Source organism: Cryptotermes secundus, unplaced genomic scaffold (assembly GCF_002891405.2).
Source record: "Cryptotermes secundus unplaced genomic scaffold, Csec_1.0 scaffold838, whole genome shotgun sequence".
Lineage (NCBI taxonomy): Eukaryota > Metazoa > Arthropoda > Insecta > Blattodea > Kalotermitidae > Cryptotermes > Cryptotermes secundus.
This window is the reverse complement of record NW_019744415.1, coordinates 714,253-736,804: the sequence shown is the minus strand read 5'-3', so window position 1 is coordinate 736,804 and position 22,552 is coordinate 714,253. Positions and strand designations below refer to the sequence as shown.

The 22,552-nt window shown below is 38.5% G+C and overlaps 1 protein-coding gene across 2 annotated transcripts; it reads left to right on the top strand.

The window, feature by feature from the left end:
- The first annotated feature begins 365 nt into the window (after positions 1-365).
- LOC111874758 (matrix metalloproteinase-25) lies at positions 366-21,310 on the top strand. Of its 2 annotated transcripts, XM_023870521.2 has the most exons (10): positions 366-896; positions 6,531-6,683; positions 10,242-10,354; positions 13,300-13,461; positions 15,168-15,301; positions 16,425-16,583; positions 17,564-17,931; positions 19,146-19,293; positions 20,221-20,362; positions 20,933-21,310. In XM_023870521.2, the coding sequence occupies exons 1-10, from the start codon at positions 795-797 to the stop codon at positions 21,189-21,191; spliced, it is 1,740 nt and encodes a 579-aa protein (XP_023726289.1). In that variant the 5' UTR covers positions 366-794; the 3' UTR covers positions 21,192-21,310. The 2 variants fall into 2 exon arrangements, with proteins under 2 accessions (XP_023726289.1, XP_033611474.1); XM_033755583.1 differs by lacking the exons at positions 366-896; positions 10,242-10,354 and having other exon boundaries at positions 6,572-6,683.
- Positions 21,311-22,552: the final 1,242 nt, after the last annotated feature.

Sequence of the window (22,552 nt, the reverse complement as noted above, 5' to 3'; positions counted from 1 at the left end):
TATATGGGAATGCGCTGACGCAACGCAATTCCAAATAAAAATAGATCACATATTTTTATCATTCCTACTCCTACAGCATCTCACTGTTCTTTCTTAAGTCTGCAGCGCTGTTAGCCTTGAAACGTCACGCTGTAGTAACACATTTTAAATAAACAAAAGATGTAATTTACGATAACCGTCAACGCACACATTCGGTTTTTATTGTTCCCTATGAATGAAAGAATTATCGTGTGTATAGTGGATGATTCATGTTCCTCACTCCTCCCCTGCAAGAACCAAGAAGCACCCGTCCTTCTGCCCAGCTGTTACGATATAAACACGTCGGCGCATTTGAAACCTCGCCACAGAAGGGGGTTTTACTCATGTTGCAGAGGCCGATTCCTCCTCGTGCTCCGAGTTTCAAGTAATTACAAGTGTGTGAACTACGCATGCGAGGTGGTTTTAATTACGACAATACTCAGCAAATTACAGACCATGAATATATACGAACAGTTTTACTGAGTTAAAAACTAATGGTTTATGTGATTCTGGTTAGAATAATAAGTAATTATACACAATTTCTGTACAAACTTTGTAGATAAAATTACTTTCGTCTGGATATAATTGTCCATTAACAGATAAAAGGGAATGAAGGGCACTTCTGTTTCCCAGGCTGCGTTTAATAGTTGAAGAGTTAAATCAGTTCTATAAAGGGGAATCACGCAGTTGAGTGACTGTAAGCCACTAGGGAGCCTTTCGTGAACTCTTCAACTCGTATCTGCACGCTGGAGTGGATCCAGAAGACAATCGCTACGATGCTGAACATTCGAAGCGTACTATTTCTCTGTTTTTTCCTGCTGAAGCAAGCGTCATGTGTGCCCATTCCCACGAGCCCAGGGATTCCTCCTGCATCAGCGGTACGTACACATGTTTTATCTGACTAGTGGATGGCATAACTACGTGGCTGATTGGTGGATTATCAACTACTGAGGTTATTTATCCTCTACGAGTGAAAACAGATAAATTTAATGAAGAGATCTATGTTCTGGGATATAATGCCGCGTAGCAGCTGAAAGTCAACAGAAGTTTCGGAAGAACATATAGTTTCCATCTTCAGGGTCTAAGAGTAAGCCGAGCAAGAAACCAGCGTGAAAGCAGGTGGAATGTTCCCCTAAAACGTCGGTTGACTTTCAACGGACTACACAGTCTTGCATTCCAGAGGACAGAATTCTTCATAACCACCGATGTGAGAGCGAGGGAATGATAGCATTCCGAGACACAGACTGGCTGAATCGTGACTTTAGCTTCGCTGTTTATGACGACTACTTGTTTGCCATGAAACCAACAGCATGGCCAAATATCATCAGACATCAGATATATGCCATTCGGTTGTCTTTGCAAGTTCCATTCGGACTTAGACTATAATTTCTTTACGCCTGCATTTCAGACTTTAGGAACCTCCTTATGCACTCAGCCCAAATATGACTGTAAATATTATTAATTTTAGATCTATAGTTTATTTTCCGTTTCGTTTGTATCGAATTTGTAATCTTGATGTCTTCGTCATCGCTTGCTGTAATTACATTATGCAAACTTGTGTAATAACATCAAATAATTCGGCCAAGCAGTTATGACTTTTTAAAATAAAATGAGCAAAAAAATCCGTCTATTGATAACGACCACTTCTCTGGTCTAGTGGTCAGAGTTCCTGGCTACAGATCCAGAGGTCCCGGGTTCGATTCCCGGCGCTAGTAGTAGTAGTAGTAGTAGTAGTAGTAGTAGTAGTAGTAGTAGTAGTAGTAGTAGTAGTAGGCCTAGAATGGGGTCCATTCAGTCTCCTGAGGGTAACTGAGGAGGTACTTCAATGGAAAAGTAGCGGATTCGGTCTATAAAACTGAAAATAACGGCCGTGGGGGATTCGTTGCGCTGACCACGCAACACCCTCTATCCGCTAAAGTTGGCACTAACTTCTCCGACAAGCGGCGGTCGCTCGGTCGGTATAATTCGCTTGCGAACTAAAGCCAAGGAGTGCGCTTTGTTTGTTTGTCTATTGATAAAAGCCTCGTGAGTGCTTCTGGCGTTTTACAGTCAGTGTTAGGCGGGATAAGGATTTGTGTGGGTGTGAGCTGTGACCGTGTACACGGCCCAGACTCTTTGATCTGCACCGGGTCCCCAGAAACTTCGCTAAACTAACGAGTTCGAATCATGCAACTGCGATAAGTAACAAACCAAAACCCCGGACGAAGCCTAAGTATATGGGGAGAGCTAGGTTCATTCCTACCGCACACTGACTATAGGGTGTATGCGCTAAATATGACACACTGTTTACTGAGTGAGGATGCCGTATCTGCTCCGAAGTCCGTCTCTGACCTCATGTCGGAAGAATTCAGAGTGGACGGATCTTAATGAGAATTTATGCGATACAAATATAAAATGGACATGTATTATCATCTAGTATATTATTTTAAAAATGCACAACTTTATGGAAGATGACTGTGCTACAAATATTGTGTTTCTTGAAAAAAAACAAGAGAGATGGAAACTTCCTGTGTATGTGTCGGTTTAATTACGCTCCTTCCTCACAAGCTCACACATTTACAATTACCGTAAGTTAACACATTTTATTAAGTAGTTAATGTAAGGTAAGTAGCGAATTAGTCGCAAACAGAGCCTCAGCTGTCTACTGCTATATTCAGATGTAACCGTCCCACTGCTAGGCAACGTATTTGAATGTAATCAACTTTATTAATTTGAAAGCTTAATTGTTCAAAATGAAATGCAATGAACAAGTGTAGTGAGACATAGGTCAATTCTTGTATGTAAGAGTAAGCGTCTTCCCACGCTTACAACAGAAACAGGAAGACAACCATCAAAGGTTTATTAGAGGAAAGTTACGTTAAAAAATAGCTAAATAATTCTTTGTGCATTCAATACTTGGCAGTTTGTGCATGCCATAACTTAAAAAGAGTGAAGTTTTTAGGATCCAAGCGACGGTTACGCATTTGTCAAATTCTGACAGAAATACGTTGGAGTCAGAAATCCTTAAACCCTTGTAAGCTTTAAACGGAGTGGAGGAATATCTATTAAGATACTCCTATTTTTCAAATATAACCAATCACTAAAATTTAAGGGTGTGACAGAGCAGAGACGCTGAGGAAACAAGGACTTGAAGGTCCGAGGAGAAATCAGTTGTCGAAGTCAGTCAGACACCGGGACTCGTTAGGACTAGACGTAAAAGTTGTCGAGAGAGTCACACCTCGGCCCTTGAAGAAATCAGACGTCAAAGTTATACACAGGATCTCGTAGAAACAAGACATAAAAATTACTGATTTGAAGTTGTATTAAGAAGTGGCTCAACAAGTGTTTAATATATAATTCGTCTAAACTTGATATGTGTTTGTAGTGTGTGTTTTATCTGCGTGCTTTGAGTGTGGCAAAATAAAAAAGTTTTTTTTCTGCTTCTTTGAGTGTGGCCCGTTCAAGACTCTGAGGTAAAGAGACCCTCAGCTGTACCGAATTAACAAACTTCACCTCCTTATAAATTAAATAACCCTGAGATAAAATTTAGTACAAGAAAGAAGTATCTACAAGTGCGACCAACGTGTGTGGGAGAGAGAAGGTGAGAGAAGGACTGTTAAAAAGGTGACTTCAAGAAGAAGAAGAAGAGAAGGAGATAAGGGACGGTGAAACAGATAATCTTAAATTTATTTCAGATGATAAGTTTATGATTAACGGGAAAAGTACTCAAGCACGATTAACCCGTTAATTAAAAATAGACTATACAATCGTCATTTTAAAGGAGAACACATTACAAATAAAAATATTTTTACCCTTGCTCGAGATTCTCACAATCTCCGCGGATAAATTTTACGGTAATATCTAAAAATAGATCATAATCACTCCAGTCTGATATTTCTCTTAAACGTGAGCCTGGATATCTCTGTCATTAGAATAGACGGCTACAGTCTGGATTTCCGGAGCTCGATTCCCGTCAGAGAACATTCTCATCGACACTAGACTCACACGTGCTCCTATTCTGTGGAGCACTATCTCTCGCTTCTACGAGTATCTAGTTCCAGTGTTTAGTAGGCCTATGTGTGCAGTGTTATCGCCAATGCCCCCCCCCCATTTGCCTTGATGACATTGCGTTTGGCCACAGGCATAACAATGCCGTTACTTTTATAATTACAATTATGTCACATTTCATACTTTTCGTAGCATAGGTATCAGCCAAGAAAAATGCAAAAGAGTCAAGAGTTCTCTCTATATCCAGACATTATTAAACTAACTGTGATGATGGTTGGAGTATATATATTTTATTTAAAGCGACAGGATAATGAAAACGTGAAACAAACAGAAATTGTAACAGATGAGAGATCACATACATTAGCCATGGAAGAAATGGACATTGCTCTATAAGAAAGTAAACAAACTGATGACAACTCCACAGAAAATTCAATGTCCCAGCGAATCCTCTTGTTTTGTGCTAGTACGTATGTACAAAACAAGAGGCCGAAAACGAAGTGACTAAACGCATGCAGTAACAGAGCAAAACACAAGACAGAACACGATACACAAATGTATGTAGGAAGAATGCTCACATAAAAGAGGATTGGCGTAATTCGCGTGTTTGAGTGCTACGTAGGAAGAATCCTGAAAAGTTTTATTATTTAGAATTCATCGTCCTATATGACGAACACAGATTTTAGTAATTTTAGAATGAAGACATTGTGGCATGCAGTACAATAGACACCTGAAGATGGCACATTAGTGCCGAAACATGTAGTGTGGAAGTGAAGAATAAGGTGAAAAAGTGTATACACTGTAAGACGGTCAGCATCAACCATGGAATAAATCTCGCTTGAGGAGAGGAAGAACAGTCTCATTGCTAATTTTAGAGTCACTTTTCATTGTCAGCTTAGAAGAATTCTTGATGTTGAACTGCAAGGAACTTGATATATCTAATTTGGAGTGACAGGAGATGAAATATCAAAAGAAGTACATTAAATGACAGCCTACTTCCTGTATTTCAGAGGAATATCTGGCTTGTATTGCCGGTCACTGTAGCCCAGCGGTCTAAGGCATGTACTGTCTTCGCTCGCTTTGAAACCGGGATTGTGGGTTCGAATCCCACTCAGGGCATGGATGTTTAGTTTGTGTGTGCGTTTTTCTGTGTTTGTGTACAGGTAGAGGCCTTGCGACGAGCTGATCAACAGACCAAGGAGTCCTACCGAATGTGTAAGATATAGAAAAACCGAAGTGAACGGAGAAGTTCATGGAGGTAGGCCTAGGCCCACTGGGGCTGTAGTGCCAAGGGAAAAAAAATCTGGCTTGTATTAATGTTTGTGCATGTGCTTATGTCTGTGTGCGCGTCTGTCAGCGATCAGTAACTTCTGAATTTGGGTGATCTTCATGAAAGTCCGTATGGAAGTTATACCCTTATGTTTAGCACGCTCTGGCATGAAAAGCATAGGGGCGTGGAGGTAAAAGTTTGATATTTTTAATTCCCAGTTGTCGTACCGGACGTGGAAAGTTTTGCAATTGGATTGATACATGCAAGGTGTTTACCTCCTTTCGTTTCACGACGATAAATAATGAACCTTTTTTTTTTTAATTCGCTTACTGGGGGATGAAGTCCAGCTGGGTCCACTCGGCACGGCGGCCACTGATTGGCCTATTGTACTTGCCCCGGGTGATTATGATGATGGAGAATTTGGTGGAATGAAGATTGGCAGGGGAAACTGAAGTACTCGGAGAAAACCCGCCCCAGCGCCATTTTGTCCACCACAAATCCCGCTTGACCAGACCCGGGATCGAACCCGGGCCGCCGCGGTAATGAACCCTTACATTTAATCAAGTGAAATTTGGTACAGTCATAGGTTACACATACCTTAAAATTTTGTTCCAATCTTCAGCATGTCGGCAATTATATGGTACCGACACCGCAACCATTTGAAAGGAGTTTTCACAATTTTCGGATATTTAAGTCTACACTTGCGGACATATTTGCAAGACAATACATCATGATGTTATATAAGTATCATTTTCCAAAAAGAATCTGATTTGGCACAGAAACGTCTGAAAACCAGTCCGTTTAAGTGTGTTTTATCTGTCGAGCTAGAGCTGATGTGGCATTTCGAAGAGCTTCAGAAGTTAACATTCGATTACAGAATTATCCCCACAAAGAAAAGGTGCTAAGATGAGGCATTTAGGTCATGGATGTGAATCATCCCGGGTTCTCATGCTACTACTCTCAGTATTCATTCCGTATGAATCTGGATGAATCCCAAAGCCATTCTTAATTTCGTAATGAATCTTTCATAAAGAAGTCAGAGAAGAGCACAATAAATTCGTAAAATCACTTTCTGTAACCTCTCGTGAAATGAATCGCTACAAAACTAGTTCTGAATGCTGTGGATTACATTGGAACTTATTATTGAGCCGCATTTTGCGCATATGAGTACCAGTATCCGTAGGCTGTAAGCCCATTACAAGCCAATACGCTGAACTTCCTTCCTTCATATAAAGTTCAATACTTTCTTTGTTTACAGCTAAGATTCATGCGACAGTTTGGTTACCTGGAAGAGGGTACGCCTGATTCTGAAGCCCTCTACAGTGAAGAAGCTATTGTAGAAGCCATAAAAACCGTTCAAAAATTCGGTGATATTCCACAAACAGGAAAGCTGGACAATGCAACTCTTCAGGTAAGACTTATGTGTAGCCTAATTCACTAAGTAAATTCTTATACAGGATTTTATACTGATTCACAACGATAAAATCGGTATGCAGTGAATTTATTCCCATTGCGATATTCTCTTTCTGTCTTTCGTTTCCAAGAGCGAGTTTTTGCTATGGGGCTGTCGACCTATCTGCGTTTATTCGTTACATAATTTTCCCACACCCAGTCCAACTGTAAAATTCTTTTGTGAGCGGCAATAACAAGTAAAACTACCTTCAATCCTCTTCACAATCGGCAGCAAACACCACCAAGAGGTATAAAGATTTCTAGAATAAAAAATATATTAAATTTGTTACGTTTAGCTTAATTCACGAGCCACTGGAACCCTTTTAGGGCCAAACATGATCTGTTTGCAACGTCTGCTTTCTCTCAGTGTGTGCTCAAAATCCCGTTCCAATTATTGTTATTATTATTATTTAGAAGTGAACACAGAGAAAACTAAGTCGACTGTCTCGTCACCAAAATGCAGGGCAAAATCATGTAATGAAGATAGGAAACAGATGTTTTAAAAATGTGACACAGTTCAGATATTTGGGAACAACGATAACAGATCGAAACCTGATTCAGGAGGAAATTAAGAGGAGATTGAACTCGGGTAATGCTTGCTACCATTCAGTCCAGAACCTTTTGTCTTCTCTTCTGCTGTCTAAAAACATAAAAATTAGAATATACAAAACTATAATTTTGCCTCTGGTTCTGTATGGGTGTGAAACTTGGTCTCTGAATTAAGGGAGGAACATAGACTGAGGGTATTCGAGAACAGGGTGTTGAGGAGAATATTGAACCGAAGAGAGATGAAGTGACAGGAGGTTGGAGAAAACTACATAAAGAGGAGCTTCATAACTTGTGCTCTTCTCCAAGTATAATTAGAGTGATCAAGTCAAGGAGGATGAAGTGGGCAGGTCATGTAGCACGAATGGGGGAGAAGAGAGATGCATATAGGCTACTGGTGGGAAAGTCTGATGGAAATAGATCACTGGGAAGACCAAGGCGTAGGAGGGTGGTCAATATTAAAATGGATCTTAGAGAGATAGGATAGGATGGAATGGTATGGATTGGCTTGATCTGGCTCAGGATAGGAACCAGTGGAGGGCTCTTGTGAACACGGTAATGAACCTTCCATAAAATTTTTGGAAGTTCTTGAGTAGCTGCATAATTTGCGGCTTCTCAAGAAGGGCTCGGTCCATCAGTATTCTTATTCTCATTCTTCTTATTATAATAATAATAATTATTATTATTATTAGTAGTAGTAGTATTAGTATTAGTATTATTGTCTTTTGCCTTAATAATTTATCGAAAAGCGGTGGCTACATATACCACTTATCTAAACGGCCAGCATTTTTGTGTTTCGCTAAAATATTGCATTTGTAAAGTTTATTTGCCAAAATAAATAACGCCTGCTTTTATAATCATCTTGGTGTAAGAGATATAGTTGTTCTTCTCGAGACAGGGGCCGAATTTTGTGCCTCTTCAAAAGTCCCCTTTAAACGAAAGAACCATGTTATTTAACCACAAAATTAATTATCTTTTTTTCAAAAGCATCGCTTTAATTTATAAAATTATATACGCAACCTGAAGGTAAATGCACCAGTGTATATATTTCAGCATGTCTCAAAATACATTTTAAATTTCTAGATTGTAACAGTTATTAATCGGCTTAAAAATAGTGTGGGAACATCCCACATATTATCATGTCGGGGTCACCAATGTGGGATTTGTCGATTCTCCAATAGACAACCACAAGCTTTCCGAAGTGGTTGTCTATTGCAGTATTCCGCAACCTTTTTCTACTCGCGGCACACCATGAAGTATCCATGACTCAACACGGCACACCAAAATGTTATTCCCCTCAAAAAGGCATGATATCAGACAATTAATATAAATACGTAACGTGACCAACTTATTGTTATAATATTATTTTATTGTTATTTTATTATCATTAAACAGAAATCGACTCGAGCATTTATTAGCAATTAATGAAATTTAGTTCACTGTAGAGTGTAGAAAATACACTTCTATTACTATTAAAGTAAATACAGTAATTCTACTCATACCTTCAATGTGATACTTGCGCCTGCGTAGCTGCACACAGGCGACTGATCCGTGGTGGAATCGTTGGCAACGCAAGTCTCATTTCTTCATCGATGGATTTGAGCCGCTCCCTCTTTGATGTCTTAATTTCAGTTAATGTCGAGAAGCCCAGTTCACACAAATATGTAGTTGCAAATGGCAATAACACATTAACTGCCATCTCGGAGATAGCCGGGTATCCACTCCATATTGCCAACCAAAACGTATCCAAAGGCCCTTCGAGAAGTTTTAGTTTCAATGTTCTGTCTGCTTTTAAATCTGCTAGTTCCTCTTGTATATTAATCGGAAGATGCTCTGAATTCGCAACGAATGGATCGCGAACCCAGTCGAAATCTTGTACACTGTCTCCAAAATACTTATTAAATTTCTGCTGCAGCATTTCTAAATGTTCTTTAATTGTGTCCATCACCACTTTATTGCCGTCAGCAAGTGGCCGTACAGTCGGGGACATCTAAACGACCCATCTGTAATTCTCTAACTAGCAACCAAAATTTGCAAACTACTTCAGGGCACAGCTGTGATAGAACTGAAACAATTGTAAACCGCTGGATCTCTACTCTTCAAACGGAAGAAGTGACACTATACCGACTTATTTTTGAAATATTTATAATTTTAAATGAAGTCCAACAATCGGTGGGTGCATCGTTACAGGCAGAAAGTCATAAAGTTGAAGAAGCTCTAACTTCTAACAAACAGGGGCAAATACCGAAACAGCGCTATAAAAGACAGGAAAACCCAGGCTAATCCCTGCAGTTTTAGGGAAAAGCACGCACACAGAACATGCGGCAAGCATATCAAAGAAGCCGCGTAGATGCGAGAACAATAAAAATAAATCAATAATGAAAACTATGATATAACAACAACTGTGAGTAAATAATTTATGTTTAATTTCTTAGAATACAACATTACTGTACATAAAGAATCACGGAATGTAATAAAGAATAATATTTAATCAGTGCAGTGGGTGAGAATAAAATACAAGCATATGAAACACGGTAACTGGGATAAAATAAAACGAATAAAATTCGACAATTAATTTCTTACAATAGGTAAAAGTTCCCGTCACACCTATCACCTTGTGACGGCACACCGGTTGCGGAACAATGGTCTATTGGAGTATTGACAAATCCCACAATAGCTTAATCCTCATTCTCATCCTTGCTAATGCAACTTGCGTAGTGTTTCGATGGTTTACTCTAGCTGTTGCCATAGTGTCACATTTTAATTCGCTATTTCACTATTTCATTAGAGTATTCTGTATTTTTCGCTATCTCACAAGCGTCCACCTCCACCTGTATCCTGAGGCAGGCGAAGCCAGTACATACTCTAACACCGTTACTTGCCGGAGGGAAGAAGAGGTAAAGGATCTTAATTTCCTCGCTGTCCGTATATTTAATAAACAACTGACGTGAAACATCATCTCCTTTCCTAGTTAATGGTGGCAAAACGCTGCGGCGTTCCGGACGTAGTACGTCACAAACCGGTACGACGGAAACGATTTGTCGTTGGAGCTGAAGGGTGGAAGAAACGAGACATCACATACTTGTAAGTTACATATTACGTTAACACTGTAGTTACTGTCACATAATTTCCTTTCATTTATCAATTGAAGATATAATAAATCTTAAGAAAAATCGATTTTACAATACTACAGTTAAGCGCGGTAGCGTAGTTGGTTGAGGCACTATGCTACAAGCCGGAAGGTCGCGGGTTCAAATCCCGATGACGTCATTGGATTTTTTCCAATTTACCTAATCCTTCCGGCCGCAGTATGGTCCTGGGTTCGACTTAGCCTCTAACAGAAATGAGTACCAGAAATATTCTTAGGGGTAAAGGGCGGCCGGCGCGTAGGGCTGACAACCTCACCGCCATCTACGAGCCGATTGTCTAGAAAATTTGTAAACCTCAGCATCTCACAACCCTATGGGCCTCCACAGCCTGTCAACAGGGATAACTTTACTTACTTTTTACAATACTACAGCTAAGGAGTATTACGAAACAGTCTCATTACAAGCATTTTTTTTGTAGACATTAGGAAGCGAACAGGTTGGTTCAGACGTAACAATCTAGACTTGTATTTGTGAGATGTTCGGTTCGAATCTAGGCCGGGACATCGGCCAATCTGAGGTCTTTGTGGTTTCCGTCAGTCCTCCCAAGGCAAATGTTGGTATATTGTCACTTGACTGAGTGACTATAGACGGGGTTTGAATTGGTGATCGGATTTATTGAATACATACAGATCGTAACTACACGTAACTACAACTATAGCGTTATTGCTAATTCACTCACTCAACAGTTCAATACAGCACATACTAATTCTTCTTAGTCGCTGTCTGGTAACAGCTTTCAGTGCAACAGATCCCTCAACTTCCGTGCTGACTTCCTTACTGGCCGGCGACTGTCTTAAAACTAACTAAATTAAAGTCAAAGTCATATTGCGACTTACAGTCAGTCAGTAAGTCTTTGTGGCGAGCATCATCTGGGACTGATGCCCAGATGTTTATTAGTGACTGACAGTTATGGTCTTGTTTTTATGGGGCGCCCTCTCTGGCGACAGGACGGGTCTTTTGTATATGCTACTGGCCCATTACAGCGCACTCTTTCTAGTCGCGACCATATTCTACTGCAGTGCTGTCCAACGTTCTTATGTACTCGGGCACAATTCACTGATGCCTATGGAGGTGCGGGCGCCACCACACACTACTACTACTACTACTACTACTAATAATAACAATAATAATAATAATATTTTGCGAAAATATTTAACAGCACTCAGACGTTCAACAATGTATCTTGTCTTAAAATTTGAATTAATATTAAGAATCGGCTCAATTATATGTGGTTACGGAGGGCGCCAGAAAAATATATCACGGGCACCGCGTTGGACAGGGCTGTTCTACTGTATCAGATTTGAGATTTCCATTTTCGTCTCCTCCTTCGACTCGCAGGGTCACGGTGGAGGTATTCGTCCCCGCCTTCACACGGGTGTAACTGAACTAAACTCTGTAGACTTGTCCTGCATATAACACCTCTGCAGAAACCGCAAAGAAAATATTTTCACCAACAGTTCTTCTATTGTTGCGTCATGTAGCTGTCGCACGGACCGCGTAGAAAACACCACTTCCAAGTTAGTCCATTGGTGCGTGTTAGTAATCTGTTGCGGCCATGAACTAGCAATGGCCGTTAAGAGAGTCGTTACCTAGCAACGGGTCTACATGCTATAATATTATCTCAATTAGGCCAGTACCGCTTTATTTCAAATCCTTCTTAATTCATCAGCCATCCCATCAGCCGATGCTACATAACATCGATACTGAAAGCGTTGTTAAATAACCTGCAGAAATTTGGGCCTTCCATGACAATACTATGGCCATCCACTTTGATACTCTGTAGCGTGTAGGTGGGTATAGGCGTTTTGGAGGAACACACTGCTCCATCTTCTACATGAAGATGGAAGCACTATGTTCTTCCGAAACGTTGGTACCCATCTATTATACGCCAAACTAATGATTGCCCCTGGCCGGCAAGGGGCTGTCTTTTGTTGATAACAGACTGATGATGACTGCATTCAGAAATTGCAGAGAGACAGGTAGACCTGTATACTGACAGGACTACTTTGATGCTGGTCATATAACTCGTCACAAAGTAGTTCGCCTTTCAGACATAGGCGACTACATATTGGTTTAATAATGTAACAACATAATGCAAACCACACCAGTTGCCCTGTTTATTTCTGAGGTTGCTGTAAGTCATACCAACACACAGTATTTAATCAGTTGATACTTCTAAATAAAGTAAAAGAGTATATTTGTCCTTGTGCTTAATTAAGTAAGCACTATGGCATGAAGGTGTATGGGGGGAGAGGATGTATAGATCCATGTTTTATTGACCTTGAAACTAGTTGGAGGTGAGTTGTCAGCTTCATGCCCCAGCCACTTTACCCCCAAGGAAATAACCTTGGTAACAATCTGATAAGAGGCTGGGTGGGCCCCAGAGCCAGAAAACAAATTCTTGACCCTACTGAGACTTGAACTCTGACCTCTTGGTCTTCCAGCCTGCAGCCAGTTGTTATACCTACTGCACTATCCCAGCTCCATACTACTCCTGAGGGCTTGCCTCATATATCGATAGCAGATCCAATGCTAAACCTACCTCTCCACCTGCCCCCAGCAATGCCCAACCATTCACCAGAAACAAGGACTGCTGCTGCTCCAAAGGTTAACAGAAATGATATCCAGAGCTTACATACCTAACATTAATTAATAGGTTCTTTCCCTGAACAGGCATACTAGTGAGCACTGTTCGGGCCCTAGATAATATACATGCACAAAAATGAAATCAGCAAACCTTCAGATGGACGCATTCCTCTGATTTTCTCTGCCTCTTTCCCAGTTAATAGTACACCTGCAGGACTGTTTTCAGGAATTTAGCCAGTCTGCAATTCCATGTTTGAAAACAATTTTGTTGAAGAATGGTCCTATTGTTAACAGTGTTGCTAACTGGTCACCAAAGCTTTCTGAGGAGGATGTGGTAAATGAGATGAAGAGAGCATTTAAATCATGGAGTGGATATGCAAGGCTCCATTTTCATCACATTCAGGAATCAAATGCTGACATTACAATAGCATTTGGACGAGGACCTCATCAAGATGGGTAAAAGTGTTCAAATATTAGAGAAGAGTAAAAAACCTGAATAAGCCTTTTATTGGTATGAGTCACTGTTGACCTACAGGCTTCTAGAAGTTAAATTCATCCAGTAGAGATAGTAAAGATGGACAGCGATTTAGAATAAAAAAGGTTAAATTACACAGATACTCATTTTGAATGAAAATGTATGTTCACATCTATGCACATGTAAATATATGCTCTTGCTCAATAATGACATTCCCTTTCTCAAGGTCTAATGAAAATTCATAAAAATACTAAATAATAGGGAACATCTGAGTGGTTAATGTGTTGTGATTTGATGATCAGAGAAGCAGGATTCTAACCAACAGGGAACGGCCATGCGGTTAATGTGCCATGATTGAGTGAACAAAAGAGTGGGATGCTAGCCAGTAGAGAGCATCCATGTGGTTAGTGAGCCATGACTGACTGAAGACAGCAAGGGTGCTAAACAAATACATACTGCAAAATAAATATTTGAAACATTTATATTTAAAAGTCCACTTGAAGAATTCTGTCTTCTTGAATACAGAACCACAGTGTCCTAAAAATCAACCGACATTTCAGGCAAAGTTGTTGCCTCCACCTTCAGGGTTGAGGGGTAAGACAAGCAAGAAACCAGCATAAGGCAGGCAGCAAGCACAGCATATCACTTACAAAAATGTGGGACTGTATAGAAACAGAAGGGACCTTGGAAGTCAACCCATCACTTCCCATTGGCTGTGTAAAAAAACAGGGTGAACGAAGAATAGACAGGAGAAGAGAGACTAGGTATGGCCATTAAACTAACATGTTGGCTTCTGTCATCCTGTCTTTCTACACAAGCTATGTGCTCTGCTTGCTGCCTGTTTCATGCTGGTTTTGATCTTAGCTTACTCGTCAACCCTGTAGATGGAGGCAACATGTTCCTCCAAAATGTAGATTGACTTTCAATAACAGCGTTATATCCAATAAGACAGAACTCTTCACAACCACCACTCTGAGAACCTCAAATCCTAAATACAGATGATACACGAAAAAATAACTCTTAGCTCTGTCAAGAAAGAAGAAGAACTTGAATTCTCAACCAGAAGGGACACAAAGTTTCGGTAGATTTCGGAATTTATGGAAGGCTTCCATTTTGCAATATGTGTTAACAGGCCTCAGTACCTAATAATTGAAGAGACGATGAGGATAAGAGAAAAAAAGCAAGTAATTTGACTACATAAGAAAAGTGACAGAATATTAACCATTTCCAGCTGAAACTTCATTGTTTAATTTCCATATCCATTAGCTTTGGAAAGAAAGAACAAATGTTCTTTCCTGACCTTCATACTGAAAAATATTGAATTTCTTGATAATGTATATTTTCAGCAACCACAATAAATTCATTATGTGTGTGTACACTATGTCCATAAATATGCAAACAAAAATGGCTGTAAGTTGCATTCTATTCTATTCTATTATATTATATTTCTATAGAAATAATTAAAATACCTTGAGTGAAGTGGTTTGTAAAATACAGTCTCCTGAATACTGTATGTAAAATGGTCTTCACACATATCTAATTTCAGATTTACACTAAATTGAATCATGACAGAAAAATAGAATTATGACATTGACACACAGAGTAAACTGCATAACCAGTGGACATAAAGACAAAGTGTGGGTAATGTTATGAAAATGAACATAAAATCCATGATTATGTTTTACAGGTATCCTTTTGATGGACCTGGTAATATATTAGCTCACGCTTTCTACCCGTATGAAATGGACAGTTATGGTGGTGACATACATTTTGATGATGATGAAAACTGGAAGATTATAACAAGTGAAGATGTTGATGATGGTAAACATATTATATATTGCAGGAGATGAGGGCTATGCTCACATTTTTAGCTAGTTCATTGTAGATTGGAATTCCACAATTATAAACTCTACAAAGAGTTAAAATTGATTTCTAGCCCAGAGTACAATCTAGTAAAAATATGATTGTGTGTTGTATTTTAGCATCCTGTTGCACTGATTTTCATCCATGATATGTATACAGTTGCCGTCTTGTAGTGCACTCAATTTCACCTGTTACTTCACGACATGTTTCAGCAACATAGTGCCAACATCAGGTGCCCTAATTATGCTAATCTATTGCATTGCTTGCCTTTATATGTCTTTATAAAATTATTTAAAAAGTATTTAAAAAGTGCGTATTTGTCAGCTATAATGAATTTACACACACTAAAACTTGTTAAGATTATTCATCTTATCTTACAACACATAACAGATAGAAGCCGAAAGTAATAATAAGTACCTTTTTTCACGTTGCAGGTTTACACAGAATATAAGAAAAACGACCCCCATAGTGGAAGAACCACACGCAAGTTTTAATTAAGACACATAAGATGAATAATCTTAACAAGTTTTAGTGTGTGTAAATTCATTATAGCTGACAAATACGCACTTTTTAAATAATTTTATAAAGACATATAAAGGCAAGCAATGCAATAGATTAGCATAATTAGGGCACCTGATGATGGCATTATGTTGCTGAAACATGTCATGAAGTAACAGGTGAAATTGAGTGCACTACAAGACAGCCACTGTATACATATCATGGATGATTGTGTGATTTCCTAGTAGATTTTATTTTCAAAATAAAATTTTATAAAGCACAATAATTAGAACTTTTTTATTTTGTTCATTGTGGTAGGTCAGAAATGCTTTTCTCACTGTTAGACATGTGTTGAAAAAAATAAAAAAGACTTAAATTGCTGATAAACATATCCAGCACATACTTACGAATTCTTCACTATGAAATGAACAGATTATACTTTTGTTTGAAGTATCTCTGTTCTCAACATTCTACTGACTTCAATAGGCTTAGATAACTTCCAACTATACTGTAGCTATTGTAATTCTATGACAACATAAATCATGTACTTCTTTCCAGTAATAAATATATTTACTTTTCTTAGGAGTGGACTTCTTTACAGTAGCAGTGCATGAACTGGGCCATAGTCTGGGTCTAGCTCATTCACCAGTCTCAACTTCTATCATGTTTCCTTACTACAAGGGCCACCAAAACAACTTCCAGCTTGGCTATGATGATATTCTTGCCATGTATGAACTTTACAGTTAAGTCCAAGTGTTTCTTTTAATAAAACACATTAAACATCATGACATGACACTGTCGGTGGAAACTGGTAAATAATATGGCAGAAATGACATTTCAACTTATGTCTGAAAATTATGATTTTATTTAAGAACATATAATGTTTGTGAGGAAAAAAAAAAGATTTATAACCTGGAACGATATTATTACAGTTTTGTACTAGCAGTAGACTGGAAAAATTATCAAGTGCTATATATTTTTCTTATTCTAAGATAGTAATGATTATGCATTCAGTGCTATGAATTCAAAAACAAACAATTTAAAATGAATAGCCAGGCATTAAACATGAACACACAACAAACAAATGTAAATTAAAGGTAGTGAGACACTAGACAGACAAATGTTTTCTTTTAGCAACAATAGGCTTACACATATGTGGAACTACACCTTCCCAAATCACCCAATTTTCTTGTGATGTTAATTACAAGAACTAAACAGACTGATTTAATTTTTTAATTTATCATGTTCTATGTTCTCATAACACAAAGATATTAAACATAATTTGGAATGTTTCCTTTTTTAAGAATAAGACTATAGAATGTCCATAGAATTACTATCCTGCAATTCTCATTCATTTAAAGATAAATAAATAAGTTTCAGTATTTTAAACTGTGTGCAATTCTTGCATTAAACAATCATAATTGTTTAAAAATTCACAGATGAGTCAACAGTTTATTGGATGTGAGGTTGTCACAGTAGGGATTATGAAGAGTACTATCTACTGGGTTGTGATGCCATGTACCCTTGATGTCTGCCTCTTGCTGATTATTTGCTCGGCTTATGCTTCGACCTTACAGAGGGAGGCAGTAGGTTCCTCGAAAACAACATTTAACTTCTACAAGCTTACACAATGACACATCCCAGAAGACAACACTGTTTGAACCAACAGTTATTTCTAAAATCATGTGCTTTTCTAGTTAGGATAAACCTCTCTACTTTCAGTTGCAAGACACTTGGAAGGAGATTATGAGACAACGGCAGGAAGACACCAGCATGAAGGAGGTGATACTGAAGATGAGAGAAATGAGAGTGAAGACAATGATGTGAACCCAAGATCTGAAGATGAGGATAATGCAGGAAGAAGTGCTGAAGAATCACCAGGCACTAGCTACCCATTATCTCCAACCACACCTACAACAGAAGACTCTATAACATTTACTGGTGATGATGAAACTGTTGAAGACCATAAAGGGCATGATGACAAACACAGAATACCACCATCATCCTCACCTTCAACACCAGACATATGTGAAGGGAACTTTGATGCTGTAGCTGTTCTTCGTGGAGAGTTGTTCATTTTCAAGCAAGAGGTATATGCATTCTTTTAGAATTTCCCACGTCCTAACTCATTAATTAGTACTTTAATGGCAAATTATTTTTTTACCGTTAATCTTCTTTTTTTCCTTGGCACTACAGCCCCAGTGGGCCTAGGCCTACCTCCATGAACTTCTCCGTTCACTTCGGTTTTTTCTACATCTTACACATTCGGTAGGACTCCTTGGGCGGGTGATCAGCTCGTCGCAAGGCCTCTACCTGTACACAAACACAGAAAAACGCACACACGAACTAAATATCCATGCCTTGAGTGGGATTCGAACCCATGATCCCGGTTTCCAAGCAAGCGAAGACAGTACATGCCTTAGACCGCTCGGCTACCGTGAGACCGGCACCATTAATCATACAATTCATTATTTTTAAGCAATTACTTTGAGAACTGTATATGGAGTAGTTCATTAGTTATCTAAAAACAAATTATTTTTATTATAATATAATCCATGATTTTGAAGGAGATAGCTGCATTATTTAACACCTACTGAATTAATTCTTTAACTCTCATTAGTCCCTGCCAGTTATTAATAATAATGTTAGCCTTTTTTTTGTAAGAATCTGTCAAAATCTCTAATAGATGAATTTTCTGATGGGTTTAGAAGACTTCACCTGTATATCAGTGACATTAGGCATGGACAAAATATGGGCTGCAGGCTACATGTGAGCTGCTGACATACTTTGTACAATATTTTGTGTTTCACACATATTTGTGTACAAATAATGCATTCCTTTAATGTATGTGTACATACATAGTGTGTGTGTGTGTGTGTGTATTTTATTTTATTACAAACCTTATAGTTGTGTCAGCCACAAAATGAACAGATTCCTTCCCACCTGTCTGCCCTGCAGCTACCTCCCCTTCACACACTTTTTCCTACTCCCACCAGTTTGTCCCTTATGTCCTAAATCTCTGCATTCTTGGTTTGTTACTCTGTTGATGACGGAATGGGATGCCATGTAGGTTGCACAGAGAAGCAGGCAGGTGATTTGATCTCCCACCTCTCGTGTTCATTCTTCACATGACCTGAGCACAGTTCTTACTGGTTCAATATTATTTAAACTTAAACTGTTGGTAAATATATGCTTGATGGCACTTACTACCTGAAATCAAATCTGAAAATGCCTTGCCTTGCCAGTATTTTTTCTATGTCATATTCAACAAAATATAAAACAATATCACAACAATCTTTTGCAGTACATGTGGCGCTTAAGTCAACGTGGGGAAGTGCAAGAAGGATACCCTGTGCCATTCCAACAGCTTTTCTGGAAACTTCCCAAGTATATTATTAAAATTGATGCAGCCTACCAACGGGAGACAGATGGAAGCATTGTACTCTTTACAGGTAAAACTCTTACAAATCAAGTCTCTCTACTTTTAATCTTTAACATTTAAATACACCAAAATTTCCTACATGAGAGACTGAAATATATTAAAAGTTAGTGAGGAATTAATAAGTTATTGTTTACTGTACAGATTTCGTACATTCCATATTTCTCATGACTTGCAGATTAAACCTAAGAGGCCACCCCAAACAAACTATTACTCCTCTTTGCCACTTTTGAGGGAACGGAAATATTGGTCATGGCAACGGCAGTCTTGTACTGCATGTAATATTAAATGAGGATTTGTTTGAAAACCAATTTATCACTAAATCAATATATTCACTGAGATTCAAAAACCAAACAGTAGACCATACAGCGGAAACACAAATGATGATTAACACCATGTGTTTTGGTGGCTGATATATACTGGCAAGATTAGTGTGACTACATTCTAAGGTTGTAAGGGTCTACTGATCCTGCAAATCATGCCTCATTGGTATATGATCACTGGTGAATTCTACACAGCTACTACTAGGTTTCAAGCAAAAATACTACGAAACGTTGACAATGAAAGTCACAAAAGAATTCAGACTGTTGTACAATAAGACTTTCAGAAATTTAATTGTCCACCTTACAGTTTAACCTTGGACCCAAGCAATATCATTTCCTATGCAAGATTTCCTGTTTCCACTGCTGAACAAATGTCTGTAGAGAAAGAGGGTCTCCAAAACAATGAAATTAAATATGCTGTCTGTGCTTGGTTTGAAAAACAAGAAATGAATTTCCAATCTGAGTAAAGCAACTCAGCAACTTCTCCTCCACAATTTGGTTCATACACAGGCAGATAAATTATTGAAGAACTCCTTGACACTAATTACTTACTACATTGCATCAAAGTTTATCCTATGAAATTTTCTCTCAACTTAATGTGTTATGTGTGTCCACAGGGAAGACGTTTTGGGTATACAATGGTGACAATTTTATAGAAGGAAGCCCTCGACCCCTGACAGATTATGGTTTACCACCACACCTTGATAAAATAGATGCTGTTATGGTGTGGAGTAAGAACAGTAAAACATTCCTGTACAGGTGAGTTCTATGAGATGTTTTTTACAGTGAGGAAGGGAGCTGTATTCAACATTAAGTAGATGAGAAGCAATAGATCTGAATCAAGGTACCACTGCAATATTTTTCTAAAAAAAATAAATTCAAAAAATTGAGTTCACACTCTTTATCACAACTATTGGTGATAACACTGTAGCTGCATGGTAACACTCAGGAATTTTGTCAAGATAGACTGTGGTCTTCTGAGTTGCAACACTGTGTTGTATTGTAGGAGGATATAAAGTTTTGGAATAACATGATGCCTCCACCTTCAGAATTGAAGTGGGTGCAAGAAGCATGCTGTCATGACATATAAGCACCTTGCAAGGAAAGAGGTCATACAGACCCACAGGGGTGGGAGCGGAGATGGAGACCGGTCTAGACCAATAGGAACAATAAACTAGAAAAGCAGATATCCACCACAATACTACACTGTGTCACAACCCAGAAGACTAACACCACTACAAAAACCTGGAAACTTACTACACTTTAAAGTTGTATTTCACTGTCATCTTAGGACATATTTTAGATTTTACCGGCAATATTTAATTACAGCAAGGACATGTACTGGAGATATAATGAGACAATAAGAAAAATGGATCCTGGATACCCCCATAATATTAGCAGGTGGAGAGGGGTTCCTTCCGACTTAGATGCTGCAATGACATGGACAGATGGTTTCACATACTTCTTCAAAGGAAGGCTATTTTGGAGATTTGACAACATTTTGATCAAAACTGATGACCACTATCCTTTACCTGCACCACAACACTGGATTGGATGTCCAGAAAAACCAGACACTATTTGGTGGTGATAGAGTGTAACATGGTGAATTATTTATGTTTCAGTGACTTGTATGGAACATTGGATTTCATACTAAAGAACAAAAGCAAGTGCAGCTGAATATGAACTGTGTTATAACAAGTACTAAAACAGTAACTTCATATATAATGAGATCACTGCTTTCCTGTAAGTCTTGATAAATACTGACTGCAGTGCACTATTGACTGTATCATTTAATAATTTATAGTCTGACTGGTATCATGCATGCATGGAGTATTTATCATACATATTCATGAGAGACATTATTTGTGAACATGTGTTTGCAAAGACAATATATTCATAGAATTCACAGACTCATATTATACAAAAGTGGCAACATACACAAAAGTTGTATACTTTTTAAAGATCTGTCACCATTCACAATTAGAAGATCCAACATTAAATAACATGTTATGCTCACCTCAGATGTTTGCATAACTGGCAAAGTGGCACTGATGGCATAATATTGATAGAAAACTTCACGAAAATTGGTTTATTCAAGTCACTCCCATACACTCACACATGGAAGTGATGATTTCATTAGCCTATGTTTTCACAGAAAACAGTAGAATATGGTGTACTATTTGAATAGTAAGTGAATACTGTCTTCTGGAACAGCTGTGCACACCTTAGACATCTAAAAATTATTGAATAAAAAAATGTTGGAAATAATTCAAGTGAAGGTATTGTATACTGTAGCTGAAGGCAACTACTGGTTGTTGTCTTTGAGCTCACTGCAGGATTTTTGGCTAGATAGGGTTCCTCAGGCAGGGTATGAGGTTTGCACCTCAGGCTTTTAAATACTGACTGTTGTACAGAAACTACAGGAAATTAGGAATACAGACGTGTCCATTCTCATTACATACTTCATTGTTAGAAATCATTATAATTAATAATGTGCTTTGCCCTGCACAGCTATTCATACTTGAAAGAGAATTTTGTGGCCTGCTGAATCTAACAGCAGATTAATGCTTCGTTTGGCTAAACTAAACCACAAACCCTTCAGAGGCCAAAATTGGAAAACTTAATACCATTTTGAAGTTGACATTAATGCTTGGCTGGGCTTATACAAGTATACAATCACTCCATCTGGTACACACAACTGAAAAGCCAGAATTTAAATTACAGATGTCCAACATGTATCTTAGGCACACCCAGTATAGTGCAACAATGTTTACACTACAGTGACAGGAAAGAATCATTCAAACTCATCATAGTTGAATAGTCGGTACATGTTTCATATTCCACAGGTTCGAGTGTGAACCTTGGCCTGGAGACTGGCTGTCCTAGGCATTTTTGCGGTTTCTTCTAGTCCATCCAAATACTTGGTTAGCACATTAAACTACATTACTG